This window comes from Tyto alba, unplaced genomic scaffold (assembly GCF_018691265.1).
Source record: "Tyto alba isolate M040663 unplaced genomic scaffold, T.alba_DEE_v4.0 Super-Scaffold_45, whole genome shotgun sequence".
Taxonomy (NCBI): Eukaryota; Metazoa; Chordata; class Aves; order Strigiformes; family Tytonidae; genus Tyto; species Tyto alba.
In genome coordinates this window covers 38,113,795-38,131,702 of record NW_024881321.1, presented here as the reverse complement: position 1 = coordinate 38,131,702, position 17,908 = coordinate 38,113,795, and the positions used below count along the sequence as shown (strand labels likewise).

At 43.6% G+C, this 17,908-nt stretch overlaps 1 protein-coding gene across 1 annotated transcript in view; it reads left to right on the top strand.

The window, feature by feature from the left end:
- The window catches only part of SH3RF3 (SH3 domain containing ring finger 3), a 256,125-nt gene that overhangs the window by 162,161 nt on the left and 76,056 nt on the right, over positions 1 to 17,908 (top strand). The window contains exon 3 of the mRNA XM_042805823.1: positions 3,251 to 3,346. Coding sequence (XP_042661757.1) covers positions 3,251 to 3,346 — 96 coding nt within the window. The remainder of the gene's footprint in view (positions 1 to 3,250; positions 3,347 to 17,908) is intronic.

Genomic DNA, 17,908 nt, shown 5'->3' with positions numbered 1-17,908 from the left:
GACCATCCCGGGGGGTAGCTGGCGGTTGGGATTCTCATGCCAGCTGGCAAGTGTTGCTGTTGGGTGCACTGAGCACCGCGCGGTGCCATCCTGCCATCGCTGAGATCTCCCCAGTGCTCTAAATGGAGTTGTTATCTCTGCGGAATAGCAGGCGCATCTGCTTTGTATTGCTTCGTTAATGGCCATTAATGACTAGAGTAAAAATCAGGCTGTGAATCATGACTGTTATTGGACACAATTTTGTGCTGTTTTCTCAGCAAAGGGATTCATTTCTCCATCAATCAGCTTGCTTTTTAAGTGATTTATCTTTGACTTCCTTTCTGATAATGGTTATAAACTGGAACTGCAGGTCCCACGTGCCTGTCGCAAGGCTGCCCGGGCCTGATGAATAGAGACAGAGACTCGAGCAAGTAGGAGAGAGCAAATAATTAGAGACTTTAGCAACAGGCATAAAAAAGGTATGATGTATCTTTGTCAAACTACAGTAGATGCCATTGGCTTTTGAAAAGAGATTTGAGGCTTGGATTCCTTTATGCTGCCTGGAAATCAATGTAGTACATGTGAAATAGTGAAGTTCAGAAAGTTGAAGTGGTATGCCAAGAGATCTGTGGCTCTTTACTATTCATGATCCTTTTGGGAACCTTTCTAGGAATTTATAAGTAGCACGGCTATCCAACTAATTTAAGGTACCAAAATAGTTCATGTTGAAGCTTTCACCAGCCCACTGTATAGAATGCTGTTGTGGGCTGTGAATTCAAAGAAACTTTCTATTAATAAGGAATATCAAAAGATGTTTTGGGATTTGCTTTAATTCCTGCAGATTTTCAACACCCTTCTGAAAGCGAATTCTGTAATGGCAAGCATTGTCAAGGATTTGCACTTTGCTCTCCCACAGAGATACACATTTTGAATGTCAGCATATCTCAGGATATGCAGCTATCTGATCTTCTCATATATGACCACATTCAGCAGCCAGACTTGGCAGAGCCGAGCTAAGATCGGTGTATGGAAATACTTCCAGATTTCACAGGTCCGTAGAAGGTAAAGTTGGAAGGGGTCTTTGAAGGTCTCCTGCTTCCTGCCCCATCCTCGAGCAGGTTCAGCGCAGGATAAACCTTTCCTGCCAGGTGCCTGTCCAGCCTGCTTCACAGTTGGAGATTGCACAGTGTCTAACAAAATCTAGTTGAGTGCTTCTGGGCTTTTACACTTTAAAAGTTTTTTCTGAATGTATTATCTTTTATATATACATATAGCCATATATATATATATGGATATATGTATAGATATGTATGTATAGATATATATACAAATATATATATGTATAGATATATATACACTTATATATGCATATGCGTATGTATGCACATAGACACATAAGATTATGTAAGTATATGGAAACACATAGTAAAAGTGTAGACCCATCACACTTTGGGTTTTTAAAAAGTCTTTTAAGAAAATAGTTGAACAAATACAGAAAGCAGGAACACTCATAGCAGGTTCTTGAAGCATTGCAGTCTTTTCTTTTCCTCATTTACCCCCTTTACCTAGATTCTAAATTTATGATAATCGGTCTTTTGTAAGAGCATGTGGAAACTTTGCGGAGCAGTATTACTGTCAGCTCTTTACACAGATCAAAAATGGTCCGTGCAGACAGGGCTTTGGAAGGGAATGCTATCTGTTTCTTCAGGAAATTAAATGCACAAATTCTTTTCGCGTCCTTCCAGCTGTAATAAATAGCTGAAGGACTCAGTCTGTGGCTGTTTGAGCTTTCCCCTAATGGATCATTTAGATGAATAACTCAAAGGAAACATTTAAACTATTTCAAAGTGCATGTGCTCAAAATGCACATGTTCAAAAACTGCAAAGCACATCACATCACATCCCTGTTCTGGTCATTTTCTATCGATGTAAATTTATGGTCTGAACATTCTGGATCAGGAATTTGTGGGGCTTTTTTCTGTGTGAGAAGTGTCTGCGAAAAACCAGCTCCCCTCGCCTGACCAGTTAGCGTGGATAACTTGTTACATGGAGGGTGACAAACCATATGAAGCTCTTGTTTTCCTAGAGTGAGTGGTGGAAGTAAGTGAGAACAGCAGGGAACTCTGTCTCAGCTTTCTGGAGGAAGGTGTTTTCTTCTTTTTTATAAATTTCTGCACAGGAACGGAGGAAGATTGGATGCCGTAAGAGAATGAAAGGCAGCTCAGCAAACTTCACAGCTTCTCTCAGCCCATTCCTTTCCTCTGGCCGTAGGAGAGCCGAGCACGCAGGCAGCACCTGTGGAGCAAGCGGAGCTGGCTCAAGGCCGGGTTTAGTATCACAGCCCCAGCAGACAGACGTGGTAGCAGAAGTCCATTGACAAGTTGAGCAGCTCAAACTGGGAAAACTCAGGGTTTGGTTCTAGTCACCTGAGCTTTTGTAACGGCTGGTATGTTCTAGGTGTTAGCCCTATCGAGAACTTTGAGCAGTATGAATCTTATTTGCGCTTTGCTTAATCTCCTGCTTTCTAATCACAAAAAAGTTCATCAGCAGCTGAAATTTTTGTAAAATCCCTTAGATTAGATATAGCAGTAAAATGCTGTAGGTTTTAGAAAACGAACTTGTATCTAAACTGAAGCTGATCCAACAGTTGAATGCAGCTTGGTTTTTATTATCTTAGCCTTAGCTTTTTACCTCCTTTGTACTTTTACCTCCTAATATTTTTTTTAAAAAAGGAAAACTGACATTCAGTGCATCAGCAGTGTAGGCTAGTTGCTGAGCACCTTGTGCTTTACCTCACGCTCCTTGCTGGAAGCGTTTCCAGGACTACTTGTGCTCTACTGGTGCTTCCCTCTGAATTGTTTTCCAGATCAGCCCAGCGCCACAATGGGCTCTTGGATGCACAGGGGCAGCTGCGTGCTAGAGAGTGTTTGCCTTTGGGTTAGAGGCAACCTCCTGGGTCAAACATTCTCCCTGTCCCAGCGAGGAAGCCAGGAGTTACCTATTCCCATCTGCTGTGCCCAGGCCCTTGGGGCTGCTGCCAGCCGGCATGAGCTGCACCCATCTGCAAGGTGCTTCAAGGGATTTTGGGTGGGATGCCTGGGGTGGGGTGCTGCACCAGGGATGCTTCTGGCCCAGGACTCAGGGAACGTTTTTACATGACTTACGGCCTCCTCTTTGTGTTCTCTTCCTAACCTATCCTGTGGGTAGCTAAAGACTGTCATCTTTGTACTGAAAAAATCTGACTATGTATTCTGTGTACCTCTGATTTTAGGATGAAATTTTGACAGTCATCAGGAGGGTAGATGACAACTGGGCAGAAGGAATGCTGGGTGACAAGATTGGCATTTTCCCTATCCTCTATGTTGAGGTAAGTTCATAACAGGTTGTGGTGGGTGCTTCTCTTGACATCTCATGGGGTTTTTTTGTGCCCACAAGGGCAGGATGACCTTGAAAATTCTTAAATTAGAAGGACAAATTAAACCTGAATAACTGAAAATGGAATTTTTTGGTTGCTGTCCCTGGGTTTTTTGTGCCCACAAGGGCAGGATAACCTTGAAAATTCTTAAATTAGAAGGACAAATTAAACCTGAATAACTGAAAATGGAATTTTTTGGTTGCTGTCCCTGGGTTTTTTGTGCCCACAAGGGCAGGATAACCTTGAAAATTCTTAAATTAGAAGGACAAATTAAACCTGAATAACTGAAAATGGAATTTTTTGGTTGCTGTCCCCTAAGGTACTGTGAGGATACACACAATTCAGTTTAAAGCGACCAGCAAAACGCATGCCCTAAACTACTGTTGAAGGCTTCCTGTGTAGCATTTCTGATGTAATCTCCACAAAAATGGGGAAGGATGATTGCAGTCAGGGTATCTTGCACACACCTGAGGAGGGGTGGGTGCTGCTGGCAGATGGGGAGCTGTGGTGCAGGCTCGGCCATGCCCTGAAAGCACAGACCTTTGGAGGGGTGCTGTGGGTGTCCCCTGCCCCAGCAGGAGCTCGAGCAGCTCCACACCTGTGCCCAAGGTCCCTCATTCCCTGTCCACCAGACCCGTCCTTGTCCCGAGCGCTTTCCTGCGGTCATTTTCACGGGAAGCTTATTTCAGAGTAAATGCTGAGACCTCACATCCTCCCAGCAGACCCACTGCGCCACCTCTTCCCACTGCTGCACCCTCCTGCTGGTGCCCAAACAGCTGGATGCCCCCCAGGAGCAGAGCTGCAGGCAGCAGCGGTGGCCCATGGTGACCCCCCTGGAGCAGCTCCATTGCCCAGGTGCCACCCCATGCCTTCGGGGAGCTCTCCTCCTTCATGGGTGAGCCCGGGGTGCAAAGAATGGATGGGCACCACACGCGTATGTATTTTTTCGAGGTGCTGCCACTCTGCACCCAGTACTCAGAGCAATATATCACCCTGACTCTGGTCCCGGTCATAGGCTGGTGCGGGTCTGCAGGGTGAAGCATCTCTTGTGCCCACAGCGGAGCCTGCCCTACTGTGTGTGGCTCTGATGCCCACCTCCGAAATTACTTCTCCAGATTTCTTAGTTAATGATTTGAGACAAAATAGAGATAATTAGTGCCTGACTACCTAATTATTAACTCCGACAATGACCAATTTGGAATAAACCATCATTAATATACATTGCGTTCCCACAGTTGACAAGAACAATAATATTAAAACCAGAATGTGTAGGAGCCGTTATTGGGAAACCAGCTGCCTCGCATAAGTTAATGACTAGTTTTCCTCTATTCTGAACGCGTAAGACATTTTCAGTTTGTTGTGCTTAAATGAGACAGCTTTCTCTCCCAGATTTCTCTCCCAGATTTCATCCTTTCTCCTTTCTCTTTTTTGTCCCCGGGGAATGCTATGCTACTGTCCTAAACTTTGCTGCAGAAAGAGTGAATTGGGGACCCCGCACAGCCAGCCACCGTTGCACCCCACCACCTTTCCCCAGCTCTAGTTTCACCTTCAGGCAGTAAGTGCTTGCACCTCCTACGCACCGTACAGCATCCTGATCTCTCTCCCACCCATCGGTATCTGTTCTCCTTTTCAGGCCAGGCTGAGAGAGTTGGGGTTGTTCAGCCTGGAGAAGAGAAGGCTCTGGGGAGACTTTAGAGCGGCCTCCCAGTGCTTACAGGGGGGCTACAGGAATGATGGGGAGGGACTCGTTATCAGGGAGTGTAGGGATAGGACCTGGGGTAATGGTTTTAAATTGAAAGAGGGTAGATTTAGATTGGGTTTAAGGAATAAATTCTTCCCTGTGCTGGGGGTGAGGCGCTGGCCCAGGGTGCCCAGAGCAGCTGTGGCTGCCCCCTCCCTGGAAGGGTTCCAGGCCAGGTTGGATGGGGCTGGGAGCACCCTGGGCTGGGGGAAGGGGGTCATGCCCGGGGCAGGGGGGGGTGGAACTAGATGGTCTTTAAGGTCTCTTCCAACCTAAACCAGTCTGTGATTCTATGAATCTATGGTATCATAGAATAGGGTGAAGCACTCAAAGCCTCACAGGGGCAGCCCGTTGGGGACATGTGCAATGGTGTCTCACTGAAGCTCTCCAAGCACTAGCACATCATGTGTCCATGGAGGAGCAGGAGGTAGTGCTGTGCTGACTCAGAACAGCAATGCTGGAAGTTTCTAAAGAGATGCAAACGGCCAGGTAGGCAGCACCAGAGGAGAAGAACGCACGTAGGAATGTGTGTGTGCATAGATATTCACACACAGATGCAGACGTATGTAAAATAAACATAGCTATATACACTTATGCATATATTTGCACATACATGCACACACATCTATTTTATTGGCATAAATTTGAAATGTGGAGGCTTGAAAGGCACTTTCAAATTAGATACCTGGGTGGCATGGGCATAGTATTTGTGCCGTGGTTTGTAAAACCAAAGGGAAATGATCCTCCAGACAGAAACATCAGCCACCTATTTCATTCACAGCTTGGTAGTTGGAGGCCTTGTTCTGAATTTGAGATGAGCTTATGCAACTATTAGTTATACAATTATGTTGAGGTTGCCAGCTTCAGATGTTACTTTACATTAAAAATTAAGAGGAATCAACAGGCCAAATCCCAAAGAAGTTTTGAAAATCTCAATGCCAATATTTATAAAATAAATCCATTAAACAAGTAGTACTTGAATCTAAAAACACTCCTTGAGTCTGTCCAAGTCCATTAAGTGGTTTTCAAAATCTTGGCAAAACGTGCAGAATAAGCAAAACTTAACTCTCACAGTAGCCTTCCACTTGTGTGAGCCGATCGGCCAAAGTGTGTGAGATTTCACATGGCATCCAAAGCCCTGCACTCAGGATTGAGAGAATTCCGGCCTGGATCCCATCTCTAATGACAGGCTCTAATGTCCTCAGCTGCTCCCACGGACCAGACGAGAGCTCTTACCCTCGCTACGGCAGCCAGAGCGTTGGAAAAGAAGCCGGTCACTTCAAGAATCTTAGAGCTGAGCGTGCCAGAGCAAAAAAACAGGGGATATAATCCTTGTTGGGGCCCCGCTTTGGTGAGACTTCATCCTGGCAACGTGCTGCCATACCCCTCACACGGATGGTGGCAGGAAAGGCTTTTGGGAGTGCTCTGTTACGAAGGGTTTGCACGCCTAAGCCGCAGCAGAGCGGCAAGGAGGGGTGTACCACAGCCCCCCGTCAGGACCCCACTGGCCCCCCAGCACTTGGCTTGTCAGCTGGACCGTGGGAAAGCCTCCGGCATCTCCCGAAGCTCCTTCGTTTTCTTTCTACCCAGTGCTTACTGAATTTGAGAGTGGGCCACTTCTGTAAGGGACTCTGTGACTGGGAGGGCAACTTCAAGAGACAGGCTGCGGTGTCACAGAGCAGCGGCACAAAAAAAATAGCCCAAGACATCAAAATATATCTGGTCCCCGCAGAGTCTTAGAAACTCTGTATCTCAGCATTACCTGTGGTTGCCTGTATAGCCATATAAGTGTAACGGGGCATGGATTTCATGCTTTATTCCCTACAAGTGTGCAGCATGGGTGCTTGCATGCCTGCTGTGTCTGACAGCTCTCTGCAGAGACCCTTTTTCCTGCTTCTGTAGTGTCAGCTCTGTCCCAACGTCAGGGAAGCTACAATCGTATAAGGAATAAATATTTGCAGCTCACAATGTTGACTTTTACAGAATGAGTCACACACAGTATGTTCTGTCAGGGAGAGTCTGAGCTGGATTTTTTCTTGTTTTGTTGCTGTCCTTTGTCTCCAGTAGAAGTCATTTGGGCTGATAATTTATGTTTTAATTTGTCTACAGAAAAACACAACTTAATCAAATTGATTCTCAAGGTGCCTTCTGTCCTGATATAAACATCTTATTAATAATCTGCATGGTTTGAAGTCATATTCTTGCTGGGAGGGGTTTTGGACCTGCAAGTAATTCAAAGTCCTAACTAAATTTCTTTCATTTTACTGTCTTCAAGCTAGCTCCTTCATTCTTAATAACTGCTGTTATTATCTCTGTTTGGAAGTTTTAAGTGTTGTGCTGCTATATGTAAAATTGAGAATAATGAAGAATAAAGGGTGTCCTAACAGTTTTCAGTGTCTGGGAATGAAATTTGAGGGCAGTGGTGCACTGAGTATTTGGAGGGACGCATCCTGCTCAGATGGGCAGATGCTGGAAATTCGAAAAGCTGAGCTGTTAGACCAAAATTTCTGACTGCAGCTCCCAGTGCGAAGAAGTATTGACCAAGATCAAGAAGCCTTACGAGTCAGTGGTAGAGCAAGGCAATTATGTTGAGCGCTACTGTGACTGTAATATCAGCAAATTACGGTTGATGAAGTGCCAGCCCATTGTTATAATGTTTTATGGCAGCAGGGGCACTGAAAGCTGTGATTAAGTAATATTAGGAGTTTTAAAATTCTTTTTACAGAGCAGTGAAGCAGGGTAATGGGGATCTTCTCCCGTTTTTTACAGTCAAAAAGAGAAAAACATGGAAAGGAGGTCTAGGAGAAAGAGGGAGGAGGAGAATGGGCAGAGCTGATGGTTTCAGTGCCCTGCAGCATAGGTCCACAAGACTCCCTGGAGAGCCAGCAGAAAAGAATTTTTGCAAGTCCAGCCAAATGCGAAAAAATAAAACAAAATCCAAAGCCAAAAGCACTTCTTAAAGAAAACAATGATTTTTCATTCCAAAGTTAGCTTTGCAGAGCAGAGCACCACATCTAACGATGTTGTGCTGTACCACTGGGTCTACCAATCATCCTAAAACAGCTCAACTTGTAAAGTCGAACTTGAGCACATTTACCAGGATCCCAGCTGTGGTAGTGTCACAGAGACCCATCTTCCCAGCAGAATTTGTCCTTCACTGTATAACTATGTACTTTGCTGAGGGTAACCTTTAGCTAGCCTGCAAACGGTCGAGAGTTTGGTGTGTGTCTGTGTGTTTGTGTGTTCAGCTAATCTGAAGACTTGGAGGTTTCCAGGAAGAGATGCGGGGAACCGCTCCGAAGAGAGCAAAGTCTTTCCCATAGCCCAGCCTGTAGACATGCCCGACTTTGGGATTCTTCAGCATTTTCCTGTTGGTGTGGCCCCCAGTCTGGCATTCATTCTGGGTGGCAGATTTTGTACTTTTTTTCTCTATATGCAAATTCCCATTTTAGCCATTTCCAAATATCCTAGTGTCCCCAGTGGCAGTCATCACTGTTATATTCTTGAAAACTCAGACGTGTGCATGTGTGTATTTCTAACTCTAATAGATGTTTTGACCATTTTCAACAACATCAACAGACAATTGTTGCCCTGTCCGTTTCTTGTCTCTGTTTTCTCTCTCCTCAATCTGTTTGGTTCCTCCCTTCAGCTGCAGGACAGATGGGTCCCTATGGGACTCTCATAATGAATTCAACCTTGATGTCTGATCCATCGTTTTCATATGTGTGCTCTCTGTGGCAGCATACTCTACATCTTTCAGAGTATCTTTTATGAAATCCTTCCACAAAAAAAAAAAAAAAAAAAAAAAAAAAAAAAAGGAACATTAGACAGTCATTAGATAGTAACGTTTGTTTGGTGCCCTTTCCAAAAAGAACATACGATCTCTGTTTCTAAGCACTGTCAAAATGCTTCATTTCAACCTTGCTAGCATCATTTAATGCTAATTTGGAGGCTTTTGAAAGGTGGGTAGAAGGAAAATGATGTAGATGATTTTAGAAAAGCTGATTTACTAAATCTCAGAGGAGCAAATTCATCCCAGTAGTAAGTAGGTGTAACACTAATGAGTTAAGAATGATACCTATTAACATCAGAATCGATTTTTTTCTGTTCTGTCTCATTTTGTGTGTCAGATAAAAATGGAACAAGAACCTTGTAAAGTTGACAATAATGTGAGCTCTAAGAGATGTTCAGCTAATTTCCGTTGAAAAGCTTTATTGATATGCATTTTCAAATTTTCCATTCAGTTTCCATTGTTTTAAGACTCATTCCTGCACCTTCATAGTTCCTAAAAAGCTGGTCCTACTTGTTTTCTTCTTGCATAGAATATTGTATAATATTCCAAGATACTTTTTGATATCAGATTTCTATGTGAACAGAGTACAAAATATGGTTTCCATGTTTCACATTCAAACTAAAACATGAAGAATTTGTGTTGTAGGCTGCCAGAGAGACCTCAGTAAGAACCTATAGAGCTACTTTCACATCAATCCATGAATAAAACTTACTGATTTAAAGTACTGTTACACACATACAAAGTGAAATAATTTAAAGAACTTCAAATAGCTATGATGTCGGTCAGGAAAACCAAGAGTATTTGCAGTCAGACGGGAGAAGATTAAGCATACAACAAATAATAATATATAATTATATGTATTTATACTATATACACATTATTTTTAATCTCTGGCCCATCTTTTATGCGTAACAGCTCAATTTCTTATTTTCCCTTTTGCCCATATAAATAAAGAACCTTTTGCTCTTTGTTTTAATTTCCTATGTAAAATCTAAATTAGTATGATTTGGGGCAAAAAAATTTTCTTTTTTTTTTTTTTTTTTTGAATGTTGAGTAATTTCTTTTCATTTTTTGGTTAACTTGCAGCATCCTTCATGAAGTAAACATTAATGCAGAATCTATAAGACTTTTCTCCATTTTCAGGCTACAGAATTGAGCTGCATTGTCACCCTTTGACTTAAATCCCAGTTTTCCCCTACATTAGATTAGCTGAGCTTCTCAGCTCCACAGACCTTTTCTAATCACTCACTCCCCTCAGGCAATGTCTGGACAAGTCAGTGCAGGATTGCTTGCTGGTTTCTGCGTGGGGGAGCACTCCAAGGTTCATCTCGGGTGGGTGCCGCAGAGGGGAAGCCTGCACACAGAGATAGGTGAGAGTGCTGTCACGTTTGAGTCATCCTCCAGCCCAGACAGTCATGAGACCTGTGGTGAGCCACAGTGAGAGTCAGCGGGTAAATTTAGACATAGCTGCAGGTTGTGAAAATTTCCCTTTTGGGAACTGACAGTTTTAGTTACAGGCCTTCTCTTGCTTGTCCTCCTTCCCACTTTCACACAAACGAACTCGTAATTAAGTTATTTGGATTTATATGTTATGACCAATCTTTCTGTTAATCAAAACCACGTCCAAATTGTTATCACCACTTACTGTTTCAGGGACTGTTGAACCAGAAATTGGCCAGCTTATACATTCAGGAGTATTTTCCCCACCCGCACCCCATGATGGTTAACATCTGAATTTCCTAGATTTCATTTTGTAAAAATAACTCTCTAGGGTTATTTTTAGAAGGTTTCCAGCCCAGCCAACTTAAGCACACCACCTTGGAAAATAAGCCCATTTCATGAGTCTTTCAAAAGCATATATATAATTTTCATATCTGTGTGGGGCATTTTTGATTCACTGCCTCCTGTGTGCCAGAAACTGAAGTGCAAGTTAGGTACCTAAGTAAGATGGACTGACTTTTGCTCTTAATCTGATAACAGGACTGATCTCTATGACAGTCCACTCAAGGATTTCCAGCACTTCCCCTTGAAAATCCTGTTTGCCATCCTTCCCAGTACAAACTGACTGAGGACTCTGGTGCATGTCGCATGTGCTGCCCCTTCCCTGTGCTGTCAGCACACAGCACGACCATCAGCCCTCCCCTTTACCTCCAACTCTCCTGAGCTATCCTTGTGCTTGAATACGTGTTTTCCGGTCCTGGGTGCAATTCTGTCTTGTTTCTGTTATTTCTACACTGAGTTTTGGTTTCTGCCTCAAAGTTTATGTTTTCCTGTTATGGTACCAGGGTTGCTTTTGATGTAAGACAAGGACTAGCGATGACCCCCCCCAACTTCCCTGGACAGAGAGAACAAGACATCTTCACAAACTGCTGCATCTAGCTTGATATCTTCCTTCTTTTTAGTGTTTTCTTTATTGTCCTTTCATTTTTTCCCACTCTCTCTTTTAAACTTGCAAATTTTCAGTTGGATAGAGACATCTGCCAACATGCAGTCCTTCTGGCAAGTCACACCAAGAAGCAGCATCATCAACAGAACAGTGTTTTTTTACCCCCAGTAACACTTTTGAACTGGGAAATACTCTTCCAAATTCTTTGCAAGACCTTGCAGATCTCTAGGTACAGTTCATCTGACCAACGGCAGATAGATCTCTGCATCTGAGCTAATTGTCTGGACTCCCCCTTAACATTGAGAGAGACAACCAGGTGCCTGTAGGGAGAGAAATAGGCATTGCTGCTTAATGGAGACATCTAAAACATGTCAGATGAGCCTGCTTGTAGAAGAGCCTGTTTCTCTTCATTGATTGGGAGGGGAAGGCAGAGCTACCAGCTTCAGCCTAAGGAAGGGGGAACTACTCATCTTCTGTGGTTGCTGAGGCTGTGAGTCTATGCTCTGCATGGTGTAAAAGGGAAAGGTCCACAATGCTCACTGCACATAAACCCTGCCATTTCAGTAGCAACAAGTATCTACGTTCAAGTCAGTTATTTCATGCTATAGGCAATATTTATCAATTTCCAGAAGTACCTGTTTGTCACATACTACCTATCAATGCTTGTTCTGATTTTGCTGGGGAACCTTAAAACTGCCGTGTCTTTCAGCAGCATCAAGGTGCCCTGAATGAATAAGTCTTTGGCAATGTCTGGACACACGTACAGCAAATTGGGGAGGTTGAATTGCACTCTTTACTACCCATTACTTCCTTATTCTGCTCCTAGGATAGCTGAGGCCTGCCACAGGTGTTGAGGAAGTCTCTTCCACAAAAAAAAAAAAAAAAATAGATGTTCATGTGGTCCTTCAGTGTTTCAAGTGGGAGAATACGTTAAGCAAAGCATCAGTCCTTTTGGCCTTGTATCTACACAGAAGGGCCAACTAAATAGATAGCACATTACTTAAGGTTAGCTTTTGCCTGTTTGATTGACAATAAATGTTTTGGACTTCCCAGCGTTGCTCAGCAACCTCATAGCACGCAACCATTGGAGTGAAATATTTCAGCAACTGTGCAGGTTTCTGAGGGCTAGAAATTAGCATTCCCCATTGAGTGTACCCTCCTCTATCCTGGGGACTTGGGGCGGCTCTAGAGCACATCATCAGTAATCCGCTCTCTCTAGAGGAGGCACAAGAACAGGGCTTTTGTCTTTTCAAGCCATTGATCACCTCTGACAGCTTCTAAAGATTGCTTCAGCCTGGGATCTTTTTTCTTTTGAAAAGAAAGTATCTTTCAGTCTCACTTACCTAGAGCTAATGCATGAATGTATATTAAGAAGCTATATGTCAACAGATGCACGATTTGTCTAGCAGTTAATTAAAAATAAAATCCTAGAGGATTTCATTATTTCTCACACAGACTTTCTTCATTTTGTTTCCTGGTGTCCTTGTTAGTGCATGTTGCACATCTTAATCAGCTTCCTTCCTGGGGAGCTTTCCTGGTGCCCTAAAACTCTCGGAGTGGAGATCTTCAATCCAAATGCAGCCACAGAGGGAGGATGCGAGGGTTTTGGGACATGCCCCTGGCAAACTGGCAGTCATCTCTGTCCCTTTGCTGGTAGCCATAGCCCTCTGAGCAAAGAGCAAGCTGTTTCCATGTGTCAGCCACAGCACTGATGCTGGCAGTGCCAAAGAAAAGTGGGTCCAATATTAAAATCCCAGCCTGTGAGAAGACCTGGAGGAGATGGAAGCACACATTATCCTTTGCTGTGCCTGTGGTGGGTAAGGCGACCTCCATCAGAGGGACAGGATGTGCAGTTGATGTCGGTGACACCATGAATGATTTGTCTGGGAGTGCCTGGTAGACCCCTCTCTGATCTCTGTTTTCAGAAGATAGCATACTATGTAAATACTGTTCTGACATGGTGAAGAGTCACAAAATGTGGTTGAGCTTGACCCTTTAAGCTTTTAAAAAGAGGTAGTTTCAAGAATAATAGTTTCCTGATAGGATGAAACTATGGATTATTTTTACCTCTTTCCTTACTTCTTAATGTGGCAGTTCCTGGAATGGTCAAACTGTTTTTGTTCTGGGCACAAAATGACCCAGGAGTGCATGTGTCTCCTAAATGTATGCTTCAAACAACAAAAATAACAGATGAAGTTGATTTTTAGCCTAAAAATGTCATTAGCTATGCCAAAACCAGATGTTTGAGTCAAGTCTCAAATCCTCTAACATTTTGTTAGGTGTTAGAACTGAACGTTAAGAAAGCCAAGTTCAAAAGACTAGAGGAGGAATCAGAACAAGCAAATTAAAAACAAAAATCAGAAACAGGGGGAGATAGTTGGAATTAATTTAGAGATTTACATCTTTTCCAGATTTTCTCTAGAACACACAGGATTCTTGAAGGCTCACCCCTCTGTGTTTAGTCTATCCTGTGGAAGAAATTACATAGGAGTACTTGTTTTTGCTTGCTTTGTTCCTTTACAAAGTAGACCAACCATTGTTTATTTTATGTTCTGCTGCACCATTTGTGGTTGTGATACTGGCGTTACTTTAATCTGACAAAAACAAGGGCTGTGCCAAAGGGATTGTCCTGCTTTTGCCTCATATGTGACAGCACTTTCCTTCTGCCTCCCTTGTTCCAGGACTGCAAGACATGTGCTGCATGCTGAAATGGATCAGGAAACTCACCCTGTTGAAAGCTACTCATTTAAGTTGTTGGGTTGTTTTTGTTTTTTTTTTTTTTTTTTTTTTTTACTTTCCAGTCATATCTGTTCCATTATCCCTTTTATTGAATAGCCACATGAACATCCATGCTGATGCAGGGCAGAAAGTGAGAAGATGGAAAAGGAGAACGTATAACAGCTCACACTAACTGTAGGAAAGCATGCCCAGGGCAGCAAACCTCACCCACAGATGCTCTGCAGGTGATGCTGCTGTTGAACTGCACTCTAAACCATCACACCAAAATGATGAGGTGAGGAATGCGGGGCTTTGTGCAAGCAACCTCCTCTACCTCCTGGTTGTCCCTCAGTTTATCTAATTATTTTATTAAGTTATAATTTTATGATAAAGCAGCTCTAGGTACTCCATAAACAAGGTTAATAATATTATCCTTGGTTTATGTAAGGCTGGAGGGACCGTCCTGCTCTAAATCTGACTTTGAAGTCTTACGATCAGTTTAGACACAACTGAATCAAGTTGGCAGGAAATTTTGTGAGAGAGGTTTCCATAATAGATTTTTTCCATAACATAATTCTTCTAGAAACCTTGGGACAAAGCAGGAGAGGTGCCAGAGCATTCAGACAGTGGTGGATAATGCTGAAGATATTCTTCTCTTACCCTGTGGCTAAGGGGAGGGCGCTGAGGGAAGAGGCAGATCTGCCTCGTGTTACTGTTTCTCAAGAAGAAAGAAACCCTGTGAAAGGAGGGAGAGCGCTCCCTGCCTGACTTGCTGTTGGTGGGGAAAGTAAAGCTCAGTTTTCTTGATGGCATGTTTCCTGATGGTCTTCTCCCTGATACCTTTTCTCTGATCTGCTTCTACCTCAGCAACAGAGTAAGGAATTTACAGGCATGTCTTGCTCTTGTGTCCTTTTCCTAGCCCAGAAGGAAGGACGGTGTGTCTTTGAGGGCAGAAATAACAGCCTCAGCATCTTCTCTCCTTGGTGCAGTCTAGTGCTTAGAGATGCTTGCCTGTTCCCAGCCAAAGCCTTTTACTTCCATAGGTGCACTGCTCAGGAGAGAGAAGTGTGGTTGTATTGATTTGGTAGGTGCCTGTTTTACCTCTCCCTCGATATATGCATTATTGTGGTAGAAGGAGGGCTGTAGAGATGATTGATACCCCATTCCTGGCAGTCGCCCAGGCCATGGCAAGGTCTGGGAGCTCTTGGTACTGGCACTGAGCTTCTCTGCCCCACAGCAGCTGGGGAGCTGTCATGCTTTAACCCTGGCCGGTTACTGCTTGGGGCCATGCTCTGTCTCAAGCACAAGGTTTTGCCTTATGGGGGTCCCTGAGGGCACAAAAGCGCTCCTGAGGGCTGAGTTTAAGGTCATAGTGAAGGCAGCACTGCACCACTCCAGCAAAACATATGTCTGCTTTGGCACAGAGCAGCTCTCACTCAGCATATACCTGAGGTTTCAGTGCAGTACACAGCGTGCTACTGATCTTGTTTGGTCACTGGTTAAAGAGAGATCAATGTACTTTCACGGCAAGTAATAAAGATGTTGCCAGTGGGAGTCACATCCTCATGCCTGGCTCCATTCATCCATGTGGCTGGTAGTCCTACCTAGTCTTTGGCCAAACTGATTGCTGCTGAGTGTTCACAAAGATCAGACTCGCATCATCTCATATCCTGATTATGGATACATCTTTTTTGCATCCTTAGCAAATGCAGATCTGCCTCATTCGTGACCATCCAGAGTGCTCATCTGCTGCCACTTCTTCTCTTCTCTCTGAAGCCCTTCTCGGACCGGTAGTGCCCATACAACTTGCCCTTACATGCAAACCTGTGATTACTCATTACTATCTCTACCTATTGTCTTTTATTTACCACTGAAAGATCAACCCCTGTCTCTGATCAGCCAACAATGCCAATCACTGTGTCAGGTTTTTCAAATTCTCATTTTCTTCGGTAGTTCTCTGTTCTTTGCTGTTGTGATGAATGCTTCAAAAACACCTGGACATCTGTATCAGCATTGCTCCTCCAGACTCCTCTCTAAAATTGTTCTTGGCTGTGATGCCTACAGAAGATTCATGGTGTGCAAAATCCTCTGTCCATCTTGCTGATAATACTGTCTCATTGCATATTTTGTCTACATCTATATATTGTCTCTCCTTCTCATCTTAAATTGTACTTTCTTTGAGCCAAGAGCTGTCTTGTTGATCTGTGTTCACGTAATGCTTCTCACAATGGAGTTCTGATCCATGGTGGGAGTTCTTCAGCATTTAATGACAAAAATAATAAAAGTATTATTAACAAATGTCTTTGTGTGACTACATCGCATGATGTGGTCACAGTTTTCAAAAATTCAGTTTCCTCAGGACAACCTGTCTCTTTACCTACAGAATGTAGGTGCGACCCAGGGCAGCCCATTTTCAGAAAGGAATGTGTCAGGAAAATATTTGAGCCTGAGTAATTCCACAAACAGAAAAAAAGAAAAAAACAAAAAAAAAACCAACAATGTTCTGCACTTTCAGAAAGATTTCCTACTGTGCAGATTTTTTGCTAGCCCATTAATTTTGCCATCTCAGAACTCGAACAGCATGGCCTAGAGCAGTGGTTTTCCAAATTCCTTCCAGTTGTAGCATACTAACATAAACAGCATTTGCATATGGATGTCATAAAAGTGAGTAATGCCAGCAATCATCGTACTTTATTGCAGTAATGTGACACATGTGCCTGAGCATCCTAAAAGATCTGCTCAAAGCTCATTGGAGCTAAAGAAATGGCACACCTCTTATCTAACTGTGACACCCGTGGCAGAGCAGGCTTTGGCAGAGACCAGGGCATGAATCCAGCTTTAAATGAGCATACAAGAGGGAAGGGTACTAGCTGCTTCACTGTGTGACTCAACAGCACTGGGTGCGTGTCCTTTACCCTAAATCAGAAATCAAACTCGGGAAGTTGAACAAATAGCATTTTCTAGTTTGATAGGCAGAAAGTTCAGTGAACTCCTTGACTGCAGCTGTTGGCAAGTCAGTGGAGAGGCATCTGACTCTGACCTCGGCCTTGTACCCAATCATCTTTTAACATCTTGGATTCTCCAAAGAAGGCTGCAAATGGTTCCTCTAGGCAAGGGGCAGACAGTCATGCCGTGAGTACGATGCTGAATGCTGCCATTTTCAGTCAAGAATTTGTGGAGTCAAGGGAGTTCGTCACAGTTCAGTCTTGTCAGATTTTTCTTCCACAAGATGAGGGGAGAGGGTTGTGAACCCAATTGCATCATCACATAGCACAGAAAACACATTTTCGTATATTAGAGAATGGTTTTCAGATCCTGCAGTTACTGTTCAGGCTTCATACACAAGAGAGATGTGCATGATTATGCCATGTGCAACAGCCACTGCTTCCTAATGCCATCCCAATCTGTTGTCCACCTTTTAACAAATACGACAGAGTATAAAGGTCTCCAATGTAAGACAAGCTCATGTAAATATTGTTTAAAAATAAGTGGTCACTGCATGGAGTGAAGAAGGATGCAAAGCATTGCTCCCACTGTGGGAAAAGAGAGCTGTGCTGTTGTACCAGGCATCAGAACGTCTATGTGGGAAGGAGGCGCTTTAAATGCGCAGGTAATTTCAAGCAGAGTTTACAACCATGATAACCACAGGATAGGGCAGCTACAAGATGCAAACTCAAGCTGGCAAGCTATTTCTCTCTCAGAACAGCTCCTTTTTTTTCACCTGTGTGCATAGGTAAGAGGGCCGGTCGCCCTGTCACACGGACGATCTGTGTATCCTGGTGTGCTGCTGCCCATCTCAAACACAGGCAGTTCATCTCCCACGCCAGAGAAACATCTCAGAACCATCCCGTTAGGGAGTCATCAGACCCTTGGGTG